This window comes from Chroicocephalus ridibundus, chromosome 3 (assembly GCF_963924245.1).
Source record: "Chroicocephalus ridibundus chromosome 3, bChrRid1.1, whole genome shotgun sequence".
NCBI lineage: Eukaryota > Metazoa > Chordata > Aves > Charadriiformes > Laridae > Chroicocephalus > Chroicocephalus ridibundus.
The window spans coordinates 47,710,270-47,723,200 of NC_086286.1; the positions used below are offsets into that span (position 1 = coordinate 47,710,270).

At 43.3% G+C, this 12,931-nt stretch overlaps 1 protein-coding gene and 1 long non-coding RNA gene across 2 annotated transcripts in view; one reads left to right on the top strand and one right to left on the bottom strand.

Annotated features, from left to right (window-relative positions):
- LOC134513848 (uncharacterized) overlaps positions 1 to 12,931 on the top strand; it is an 83,723-nt gene that overhangs the window by 38,272 nt on the left and 32,520 nt on the right. The window lies entirely within an intron of this gene.
- MAP10 (microtubule associated protein 10) lies at positions 9,215 to 12,106 on the bottom strand. The gene has a single exon (XM_063331031.1). The coding sequence runs from the start codon at positions 12,095 to 12,097 to the stop codon at positions 9,662 to 9,664; it is 2,436 nt and encodes an 811-aa protein (XP_063187101.1). The 5' UTR covers positions 12,098 to 12,106; the 3' UTR covers positions 9,215 to 9,661.

Consider the following 12,931-nt stretch of genomic DNA (forward strand, 5'->3'; position numbering starts at 1 on the left):
GTGCTGACCATCGCAGGTTGATGAAAGGCAAGAAAGGATACATGCTGGGAGGATGTTCATCAACACACTTCATACTTCTCAAACTCTCGCTCAGGACCTTTTGGGCTGGGAAATACACTCCTGCTGGGCTTAGAAAAGCTTGCTTATTGCAGCAGGGCAGGCCTACCCAGGGCAGAAAGGGAGGAGGATCACTCAAGCCCATTAAAGTTGCAGGCATGGGTTGGACCCTGCTTGTCTGCCTGAACGTGTCCTTGAAGGTCTTTTCCCTTTTGGTCATGTACATGAAGAAGTGGTAGCTTGGCCTTTTCCTCGTAGCTGGTTCTGTGACTGTGTGTGGGATAATGAAGCAGTAGGAGGTAAAGTTTTTGCAGAGGATTATTGTAAGAGCTGCAATCTGGCCTGCTCTGAGTAAACGGCGAGAGGGAGCTTTCAGGCAGAAATGGACATAACTATTTAGGTCTCTTCACAAGTAACAAGCATGATACTGAATGACAGAACCAGCTGCCTACTCCAGACATAGGAACTGAGGGCAATCACAAAGGCAGCTTTTGGAAAATAGAGTGCAATAATAGATGATATGGTGCCCGATGGATTTCCTGACCACTTGCAGGACTGGGGATGGGAGGTTTCCCAGATGATGCATTTGAGCAACTCATTTGCAATCAAGAGATGTGTTTGCAACGCACTCACCCTCCAGATGTGTCTAAAAGTCTTGTTGATGCTCCCCAACAGCTGTCAGGAAGATGATGCAAAAAGAGAGTACAAGTAATCCCTGTCACCACTGGTGGCTTTATAGCAATTTCTAAACTTCAAGTGTCAGGGCTTTCCTCTTTGCTTCTTCCGTTGTTCTTGCTTTATTCTGTCATCTTTAATTGGGGTGACAAAGGGTGTTTGGTGGTGTGTGTGTTTGTACGCGTACTGCTTGTTTTTAACTGTTTGTCCAAAACAACTTCCAAACTGAAAAAAGAGTAAAGATCAGCAAGTTGTGGTGTTTTGTGCAGGGATGGGCTATTACCTGTTTTAAGAGTCCAACCCACAATGTCATTTCTGATATATAAGTAATTTTTATCCAGATGTTTGTCTTAAAAGACAAACTCTTCCTCATGCAATCAGGAAGGTAACTGAGAGACCAGTTGAGATGCTTAAGTTTGCCAGGGTAGAAGCAAATGAAACTAGGGTCCCTCCAAGAGGGACTCGTCCCTAAAACTTACTCCTTCCTTCCTGTTCTTGTCTGTCTTCATTTTAATGTCCTGCAGGTCAAAATGCAAGGCTTGTGGGGCTGTTCCAGAGAGACATACTTTCTCTGACCTGGAGTGCAGGGAGCAAACTCCTGTTGTTAGTATCGCATCAGTACAGGTTTACTCTGCTTTATGCTGTACATCTGATCCATAACTTTAGTATTTACTCCAGTTGCGGAACTGTTGGCAGGCCTGTGTGAGATGGCTCCAGTAAAAGCAGGACTGCTGGGATCTACACTATTGCTAAACTAAAACCAAAACAAAATGCATATCTTCACAGTTCATCCTATTGAGATCAGAAGTAGAAGTAATAAATACAGTGAAGGAAGCTGTTCTCAAATTATTTGGGATGTTAAGTGGAATGGGAAAGTGCTTAGAAATATTTCTTGAATTGTTTCTGTAAACATTCCTCGAATAGCTTTCCTCTGCCTAGGCTGGTGTGTGTTTAAGAAGACAGGGGCGCTTTCTAGAAAATTAGTTTTTGTCTTCCCTTAGGTTTGTTAGAAATCTCATAGAGGCTGGGGAAACAAAATTTCAGTTGCATTGTAAGACTTCAAAAGAAGCAAATAAAGTTTCAGAGGAACATCTGGAACTTAGCCCCCAGCTTGACACCAAACTTCTCTAAGTTTTCCCATGACTCATTGTTCTGGACATATAAATGTGATGCCAGCAGCAGACAAGGGATGTTTCTTTGGCTGACTCCTGTACTGCTATAACGTTTCAGAAAAATGGAAAGCAAATTTCAGTTATGACTCTGTTGCAATTAGTGCTTTCCTCGATACAGTCCTTGACTGTATTAACCCAAACTAAATGCACACAGCATCTGTGTAATTTGACCAAATTTAATCAACAGCTAAAAATTTGGAAAAAGGATGCAATTAAAAGGTGGCGTTGTAACAGTGATGAAAACCAAGGAAGTGAACCAAGGGTTAGTGAATCTGCTGCTCTTATTGAAAATGAATGAAAGTTCCTGTTGATAAAAGGTTTTGATAATGGTGAATCTGCTCCAATATTTTGTTATTAAAAATGGGTATGTAGGAAATGTACTGAAGTACCTTGCTTTCGGGTTCTTGCCTTTCTGTTGAAGGACCCTGAACAACTGTTTAGATGCTTGTTTTGAAGAAATCCTATGCATCTTTTCCACTTCAGAAATAAAACTGCACAATGTTTGGAGCGCTGTAAAGTGGCATTACAGGAACAGTAGGAGATGAGAGACCTGCAACAATCAAAAGACTGTTATCTGCATTTCAGAAGAGTACAGCAATGGCTATGAATTATGGCTATGAATGAGAAACCACATTTTCTTACATACAATAATACTACTGCTGAGTCTTGTTAGTGTTATGGATAAGAAAATTAAAACTGCATCCCATGCTACTTATATTGTGTTCTAGGCTAGAAAATTTGACCACATTTCCTGAAGAGTTTCCTTCACTGCATATGCCATTAATTTTTGATCAGTGTTATCATTAGCGTAGTCGTATCCCAGTGTTGACACCAGCAGTCAGGACTAAGCAGATGAAATGTTAAGGACTGCAATGTAGAGAAGATCAGACTGTGATCTGGTGGTTTCTCTCTGAAATTCTATGTCTGGCATGTTCCTGTGGACAAGAACTCTAAGCAATGCAGCTACCCGCAGGCAGAAAGAGCAGGACTGAGATGAAGGAAGGAAACACAGACGTACAGCAAGTTCCAGATTTTTTAATATTTTTTTTTTTGAGAATGGAAGAAGTTAGAGTTACATAGAAATGGGCACAGAATAGGCAACTAAGGTGAGTGGAATCAGGAAGGGTATGCAGAGCCCAGCAGACAATAGGCAGAGCTTCAGTTTGATACCAAAGTTGAGAACAAGCCAGTGAAGGTGTCTGAGAAGTGTCTGGAGGTTTTTTTTGAATGGTAAGTAGGGCAAGCTGAGCTGTGGAGATGGCATGAAATATGTGATGAGGAGAAGCTGGAACAGGCAAGGCATCAAAGTGAAAGGCACAACAGGGATTTGGGAGTGGAGGGGAGATGTCCCTCAGATAAAGCTCTGGAGATACTGTGAGGAACAATAGGCACAACTGCGTGGTGGCATTGAAATTTAGGGGACAGTAAAGGTTATGTACTCTTAGTACATAAGCATAAGGGACAGGAAAAATACTGCATCTGCCAACAGTTAAAGACAAGAGAAAAAGAGCTGGAATTTCCTTGACACCAAGGGAGTTTCTTTCAATCATGATAGCACTAAACTTTGCAAATGGCTCTGAAAATATTTGTTGAAGCATGACTTATCTTCTTTCAAAAACATTTTTGCATTCCAAGAGATAATACTGTTAGAGCCTTCTGCATGGGTTTCCATTCTGCGACCCTTTATTGAGGTGACTAATTCCCATGGAATTTCAGGGGATTTGACCATGTAAATACCTTTACTTCCTTTTGAAAACCTGCTACCTTCTGCTAATGGATACGTAGAGAACCAAATTCTTAGCTGATTTAGCTTAGATAACTGCAATGTATGAAGGAAATCTACTAGGCTGTCACTCAAAATACTTGAGAAATGTCTCTGATTAGAATAAATATATATAATAGACATCTGAAGATTTTTTACTTAGCATTTTAAGTTTGGGTTTGTTTTTTTTTATTAACTGTACCTGAATCAATCTTTAAATGTTAATTTAGTTAGGAGTAATGTGTATCTCTGATGTTATTTAAACACTACCTTTACCAAGCCATGTTATTTTAAACAATTGGTAAGTGAATCACTTGCAGTGGTCTCTGCAGAACTGAAGATTAATACAGTTTTCTCCAGCATAAGACATTCAAATTCATCCTCTAGAAACCAACAGAGAACAATGACTGCCCTTCTGGGAAAATGCAAGCAATTCCATAAAGTCAGGGGAGGTTTACATTACAATTGTCATATAAAATTCAGACAAGTGAAATCATAAAAGCCAAAACAAAACAAAAACGGTTTAATACAGGTGAATGTTAATGCCAAACAAGAAGGCGGCAGTGAAGCTGCAGCTCATCTGGGTGACTTCAACACAGCACAACTGCATACATACAAGGCATTTAAAATGAGGGAAGAATCTGAATGTGAACAAAACTGAAATTAAAATAAAAAAATACACTGACTAAAAGGGAGGATGGAAAATGCAAGCAGCTAGCTGGTAGCAAACATTAGCTATAGCAGAAGTGATTGCCATTAGCTCTAAATGCATGTTAAATTAAAGCCAGCATCTGTTCTCACAGAGATGGCCTCAGTCATCTTAAAAGAAAGGTTAGTTTGGAAAACTTTAGAAAAGGATTAAAGGCAGAATTTGGGAGAGGTAGAGAAACCTGATGTCTGATAACTACAGGCCAACATTCACAGTCCTGGATGGTCATTCTGCAGCTCTGAATGAGCGGTGTTACATTTCACAGGAGCTGGTGAAGATCCTTTTAAGGATACAAATGTAAGATTCAATGATTTGACTTCTTTCTAGACAATCAAAGCTGAGCAAGCAGTAAAGTAGATGCTGGTGACAAATGCAGAGAAAAGAATAGCAAAGTCCCAAAGATTTCCAAATAATGACTAGAATTTAACTCTGAGCAGCAGTTACACAAAGAGAAACAAAATGATTATAATAGCAGGCATCATAAAATACTGGGGCCTAGAAAAATGAAAGCAGTAAGAATGAGTAACTCGGTCAAAAAATTCAATCGCACAGTTACCAGGGCTGGATGTAATTTCAGAAAACTGAGGAAAATTGTCACAGAATCATAGAATGTGTTGGGTTGGAAGGGAACCTTTAAAGGTCATCTAGTCCAACCCCCCTGCAGTAAGCAGGGACATCTTCAACCAGATCAGGTTGCTCAGAGCCTCATCCAGCCTGGCCTTGAATGTCTCCAGGGATGGGCCCTCCACCACCTCTCTGGGCAACCCATTCCAGTGTCTCACCACCTTCATTGTAAAGAACTTCTTAATGTCTAATCTAAACCTACCCTGCTCTAGTTTGAAACCATTGCCCCTCATCCTATCGCTACACGCCCTTGCAAACAGCCCCTCCCCAGCTTTCCTGTAGGCCCCCTTCAGGTACTGGAAGGCCGCTATAAGGTCTCCCCGGAGCCTTCTCTTCTCCAGGCTGAACAACCCCAACTCTCAATGAGACATCAAAATGATGACGGGATTACAAATTGTAAAATAGGTGGTAGGAACTATCATCAGAGAAATCACAAACAGAAAAGAAACTGTTTCATCAGTGTTGAAAGCACAAAATTAAGTGGAGGAAACATGCCTGGCTGGGACTTCTTAAAAATATTCCTTGCCACTGACTGAGTAATAAGACTGATCAGACCTACGTAACAGCAGGAAATGGTTACAGTAGAAGAGGTAAAGTGACCCAAACTGCCAATATTTGGTATCCTGCTCTTCCCATCACACCAGCAGTTATATAGTACTGGCTATCTAAATTTATTTTAATAAATAGTATGCTGAAATAACTGTTTAAGATACAGTCATAGCAAACTTGTTTTAGGGTCATACATTTTGAAAAGAATTAATGTGTACATCTAAGAGTTTATTTCTCAGTTTGGGACTGGTGGTGAAACATTAAGTTCAATTTTATTTGAGCTAATTTAACCACCCTTATCTTAAGCAATAAAACTATGGTTTTGAACACCCATCTACCTTATTTCTAGAATATCATACAGATTTAAAGCAAAGATCAGTTGCTAAAGTAACAAGTCGAACGTAGGAAGCTAGATGGCCTTGTTTAGTGAGAATCTATAATAAACTGAGGTCATTACTTCTCACATTTTAATTTCACTGTAGTAAAGTTTAAAGTGTAACTAACAACAATGTAAAACTTGAAGTAACTATAGTTTACTTCTTAATAGCGTGGAGCGAGGAAATTATTTTAGAGTTAATGAGTCAATGAGACCAAACCAAAAACTACAGCAAATTCAGTCAAAATACGATTATATATGAAATCTCAAGGGCTATGGAAATTAGGAAATAGGGAGATTTTAGTAAATATTTTGGTTTTGTAGCACTTTGCATTGTTACTAGCCATTGGCTCTGTCAAGCACGTAACAAATCTGTAACAGAGACTGCATGTTTATGAGGATTGCTCAACCTTCAGTAACAACTGAAAGCTCTTACAAGAAGATTGCTGGGGGACCGCAAGAAACCATTTTGGTTTTACATCAGTCTCCCAGCGGAAAAGGGCCCACACCATAATAAGTACTAATTAATAATCTTTACAGGAACTCTGACAAAGAACCATGGATTGAATGCATGTGGAAAAATATGTTATTCTGAGCTGTATCTAAAATCAGGGTTTTTGTGCGTAGTGGGACAAGATTTGATTTTTCATCTATCTTCTCTTTTTCTAGTCTGTGAAGCAGTCCTTAGGGAACAGGTTTAGTTGAGATGTTTCTAGGAAAGTAGTCTTCCTAGTTTTCCTGCATTGGCTTTCTTAGGACTGAATCAGAAAGGTAGTGCAGAGCTACCAGAGAGAGCATCGACACTTCTCCTGCTACTTCACTTGGACACGCCAGCTCTACCACTATGGTTCTACTTCTCAGGATGCTTATGGGCTACCTTAGAAACAGGCCTGTATTCTTAAGTGTCTATCCTACATTGGGAAAGGCTGTGCAAGAACTGTGGGGGATATGCTTCTATTATTTGCTTCTCCCAGCATATTGCCATGTCTCCTGCACAAACATAATCCATGCAATTTAGCCCTTACAATTTAGAAATGACGTCTTTATGAAAAATTGGTCTAATACTTCCGTTAAAGTAGAGAAATCTCTTTATTAAATCTTTGACGTTAACAACTCGATCACCGGGGTACAGGATGCAAGTTATAATGACAAAATGGGGTAGCTAGTATAATGTAGTTGAGTGTAGATTATTACAGGATTTGTACAAAAGGGAATTTGTTGCTGCTATTTTTTTTCCGTATTTTATACTGATAGTAAGTATCCCTTGTTTTCCTCTGTTGGGTTGATATATAGGGCTATGTTATTAGCAGGTATCTCTTGCCAATATGTGTTTTCATATGTGTTTTCAATGTTTTGTATTTCCAATGATAAATCAGTGACACAAAGTTCTTTCCCATTTTTGTTGACAGAGAGCTGCTGTTTGAATATTAAGTAAAATTTCATTTACTCTCACAACAACGTAGACAATATCTGAAAGTATATTATCCCAGATAGGGGAAACTATCTGTTAACTTCTCCATGCAATAATAACTACCTTGAGTCTATATTTGAGAAGACAAAACCAGACTAAAACATGTAAGCATGATGCTGACATTCTGTCCTTGTGTAATGTCTCCTATTGTCTTCCTAGTATGCATTTTCTGTCATTTTCATCATTCTCCTGATAAAATTAGAAACACTATTACACAACAAACATTAGAAATGTTATCCCAAATAAAATCAGCTGAAAAGAGATTAGTTTCATTATTTAAACAAAAGAAATATTGTTCCTACCATATTTGCTTCTGGAAATTGAAAAGTGAACATGGGATAGGGGATAGAAAAAGGACTGAGAATTCACCCTTGAGTTTCAACCCATTTGGGGTTGAAAATTAACTTTATTTTTAAAATAAACCTTTCTTAAGTAATCATCTTCAAATCATAGACTCAGTGTTAGCAACTCATTTAAATAGCTGCACAGTGAAAATAGTTGAGCAGTATTGTATTTTAATGACAGTTTTGCCCATGAGAACTACAAGATCTTATTCCATCAATAAAATCAGAATTACTGCCATGTATAAATGACAGTCTGAATCCATGTGTATCAAAGAAGTCCACGGCATTAGAAGAAAAAAGAAAAAAACCATTTTGATCTGGAATTGGAGCTGATGAAACAGAGGTACCCTAAATAACATTTAAGAATTGCTCTGTCCAGAAATTCCTTTGACATATGGGTAATTTCAGATGCTTACCTTTAGATTAAAAATCAGTAGTGGTGTTCTCGGAAGTCAACACCAGATACTTGAATAATCCTCACAGATGTTAGTACTTTAAATAGAAGAGGTACTCTCATTCCTACAAAATAAACACATAGTAGGATGGAAATAAAAAAAAATGCCTCCAAGATGTTAAAGTGTAAACACAGGCTCTTGCAGTAAGTACATGGAAAACTACAGTGAAAATGAAAAAAGTCAGGAAAGAAGTCAGATTGTAAATTATAAGGAAAGGAGGAGTTGGTAAGTCTCTCATTTAACCCTGAGGATAAATGCCCTAAATGATGAGATAGTTAGGAATGTAAAGCTGGCAAAGGAGACAAACTATTCAAAAGAGTGGAAAGGCGGGGGGGACAAGAGAGGCGTAAAAACTAAAGCAGGAATTCTGAGCTCTCTTCAGATTCAAGTCAAAGAACGTCTCTGACATTTCTAACAGGGAGATGGACTCTAAAAAATTTCAGCAGTTAAGCAAAGACATTAAGTTCAGTGATCAAACTGGAAGTCATAAAAACCAAACCAGAAATCAAAAACATCAGATGGTAGTTCAACCATTGCAACAGACAAGGGGATGTGGTGGGTAGTAGTTCAACCAATGGAACAGAAAAGAGGACATGGCAAATTCTTCATTATCTTGAATCCTTAAATCATGATGTAATATGCTCGTTTGTTTCAAGTTTCTGGACTGTGGGTGCTGACTCCCCCCTTTCCCCAGTGTCAGAGAATGCAATCAGGGAGTTGTGAAGCATTGAAAATTTACTGTACTCTTCCCTACTCTTTGCACACCCTTAGTCTTCAAGGTCAAGTAACTTCCATCAACCTCTCAAAGCTCTCCCAGATTATATAGATTTACTGTCACCAATAATTCTTAAACTATTTTATAATAAATTGTGGAAATCTAACTTAAATGAGAAACTTCAACCTAAGAAATTCTAAAAGGGCTCATCTATTTCTGGTCACCATATTTAGTGATAGAACAGTGAATCACATACATTATACAGATTAGCTGATAAAAGTCTGTGCTGTTACTGGCTGTGACTGTATGTTTTAAGTAACTATTTGTAATGAAGATAAAGCATGGAACTATTTTCATAAGGAATAAAAATGTTCAGTTAGGAGTGTATTTTGTACTTGGCTGTTCCTGTAGTACGTTGTTACTTCTACCCTGGACAAGTTTTGTGGGTACTGACTGCATTTGGTGCTTCTGTCTTCATTTCTGCTTTTGACAGTTAAGTTATGCTTCTTGTGCTGTTTGGATTACTTTTGTATTAAGATACTGACACTGAACTCATGCTGTGGGTACCACTTAAGAGCCATTCATTAGAGATTCAAACAGTCGTTTATTTAAAAGACCTCTTAAGTAAATTCACCAGTGTATTAAATGTGCATGATAAAGTCTTAAATTAACTTGTATATATTGCAGCTAAACGTAACAGGCCTTATAAAGTTTACATCTCATATCTTAATCCAGGCAGCGGCAACTTGTAATTACATTGTGTATCCTGGAAGCTTGTTTATTACAAGTTCACTGATGTCTTTGTATTGATTAGGAACACATAGTTTTCCCAGAAAATCATCCTCTTTGTCTGACATACTGTTTTCCAGGACACTAAGTTGAAGATCAGACATGTTAGACGGCAAGAGTGAGCTAACCTGAGTTACTGGCTGGCTTTTTCCTGCAGAGGTCTGCCCCTTTCCTATACTCGGATCAGTAACAGAGCTAACTTGTTTGCTTCTCAGTGTAGATACTTGCTTAATGTGCTGATCAGCCCTGTTCTCTTCCTTACTGATCTGTTGAGCTTCCTGTTCTTCATCTAATAATGATGCCTCCATTTGAGCAAGGTTAAGTGAATCAACAGATTCACCACTAGTTCTCTTGCTGGTTTTTAAGTCACTGTTTCTCTTCAAAGACTGGACTGGAGATGAAGCTGAAGGAACTGGCACAAGGTCTGAAGTACCTTCAGCTCTTTGACTTGTCTTTGAAATTCTGGACCTGCTGGATTCCGGCTCTGTATCTGACCAACCTCGCTTTGGGCTTTCAAGCCACAAAGGTTCAGGACTGCTGTCAAGAGCTGCTGAGTCCCTGCCCGTACACTCAGCACTGGTGAAATCTTCTGAATAAACTGTGTTCTCAGGACTAGCAACGAAGTCATCTGAGTATATGAATTCAGAATTGTTTTCAACACTCCTGCTGGGGCTCGGTTTATGATCACTGACAACAGATGCTGTATCATGCTCTGTGGTTTTACGATGGATTAAGTGTATTGCTTCCTCATTACTTCCCTTTACATTAGCATCTGATGGGAAAGCTGCTGGCAGTTGGGCTTTCACATACTTTTCCTTTTGAGCAGATTTAAATACAGGTTCATCCACCAAGGGGTCTGCATTTACTTTGCATGAACGTTCCTCACTTGCAATTTCGTCCTTCTTCAATAGACTTGCAATAGCCTGTTCCTGCAGGTCAGGGGACACATCTCCCATCACAGAAATGCACTCTGTGAGAGCACCGTTTTCTAGTGAAGTCCCAACAGTTTTATCAAACTGATTATTCTGCTTTGAACTGTCTCCCTTGATACAATGCCTGTAAGAAACCACATGCTGTTCTCCAGCATTTCTGAGTGTCTTTCTTTTGGATAAAGGGCTTCTCCCCTTCAGCATCTCCATTTGCTTTTTTCTGTACTGCTCTCTCCTTTCATGAATTATCAGCTTATCAGGGTTGGTCTGCTGCAGCCGTAGCCTCAATGTATTTGTCAGCCCATACAAGAGTTTTCTTCTGGGAGGTCTGTTTTCCTTAGTTTTGCAGTTCCTTTCAGAGCCTGTATCTCCCTGGGGTACAGCTTTCTTAGGTCCTCTCCCAGCCCGAGAAGACCTTGGCGGGGTGGCCTCTTGCCTGCCTTGCTTGAATCGAGGGCTGGCAGCTCCACTGCTTCCACCAGGCCTCTCAGCTGCTTCTGCAGGCTTGAGGGGAGAGGAGCGGCTGGGGCTGGGGGACCGTGCAGCCATGCCACCACTCCCCCGGGCCTGGTAGCGCTGGACCAGATCGGGGTGGACAGCAGCAGGCATAGTGCTGTGGGTGAGCAATGACAGCTCTGCCAGCAAGGCGCTGAGCAGTGGCAGCTGCCCCAGGGTGTTGTGGAGCTGCTGAGGGCTGGCAGGGTGCAACAGCGAGGGCCCAGCACTGGGACGTGGGGGGCTCTGGCCCTCGTCTTTCTCCTGCGGTCTCCAGGCCTCGACATGCTCCCTTTTCCCCATGGCTGCTGCCGCTGGCAGTGGATGAGGCTCAGCAGGCTCGTGGCTATAGTACAGCACTGGGGGGCAAAAGATGTTGCCCTCCAGCTTCTCCTCCCCCTCCCCCTCCTCCTCCTCCCCCCCAGGCTCAGGGGAGGTGGCAGGCAGCGTGGCAGCACGGGGGCTAGCGGGGCTGGGCGGTGCCGGCTCCTCACCGGCCTCCAGGCTGGTGAGGCGGTAGCCCAGGACCATCTCCCCGACGGGGCGGCCCGCGGCGTCCCGCAACGGGAAGCGGCCGCGGCGGCCGCAGGAGACAGGCGCCCCGGGCCGCTGCAGCAGCTCGGCGGCGGCGGGGGCTAGGGAGACGCCACAGCTACCGAGGAGGCGGGGAGGCCCCGGGGCGAGCCCGGCGGGCAGCGCCAGGAGCAGGGCGCGGAGCGGCCGGCGACGGAGCGCGGCGCAGAGCGAGCCCCGGGGCCAGCGGAAGAGGCAGCGCTTGCCGCGGCCGAAGGGGAAGGCCCGTCCCGGCCGCAGGGCCGTCCCGGCGGCGGGGCGCAGCAGAAGGGTGGGGAAGTCCAGCAGGCGCAGCGCCACAGCCGGGCGCAGCGCGGGACCCGGCGCCGCCACCCGTACCGCCTCCACCAGCACCTCCAGCGCGAACAGACCCTCCGCGCCCCCAGCCGCCACTGCCGCCATGGCGGTCCCCGGGCCCGGTTCTCGCGAGAGCTCTGTGTGTGCGTACGAGGGGTGTTAGGGGAGGCCGCCGGCTCTCTCGCGAGAGGAGCGCCGCGGGGAGGCCGTTCAGCCGCCCCGGGGAGGCCTTCCCCGTAACGCGCCTTCGCAAAGCGCTCTGGGAGTTGTAGTCCGGGCCGAGGGGGGCGTCGGCGTCCCCGGACAGGCCTGGGAGCCACTGCCCGCCACCCCCTGCAGGGCAGGGACTCTGAGGGGCCTCCGTGGCCTCCTCTGTGGCCCCAGTGGAGGGCTCACAGCAGCCGTGTTGTGGCCTGCCCTTGGCAGAGGCTGCAGTGGGCAGGCCGGGTGAGGGGCAGCAGAGGTGGCAGGTTAAAACCAGGTGCTCCTTGGTGCCTGCCCGCAGGCGCCCTTCGTAATGTGGCAGCTGTTGCCGTGCCCCTGCTCTTTGGTTCTGAAGGCAGCGGCTGAGGCCCTGGTCATATTTTCCCCATCGTGGTTCACAACCAGTAACAGCCAGGGGGGCAGGGGTGGGATGGCCCGCCGTGCTCTGTCAGTCAGCAGGAGTGCTTGTGGAGGCAGGGAGGGACGTTAAACTGTTTTCTGCTTTTTTTGTGGCCCCTTCTCACCCCAAGAGAAACACTGAAGTCTGTGCCAAGGCCTGTGTGCTGGAATCTTTCCACAGTTGAGGGCCTGTACATATCTCAGATTTTAAAAACGGTGGTTCTACATTAATCAGATTATTCTCATCGGCTGTAAATGTTACTTCTTCATAGTTAATGTCTCCATCTCTGTAATGCCTGAGTGCCTTGGACATGCATTGATAAAGTCCTATTTTCT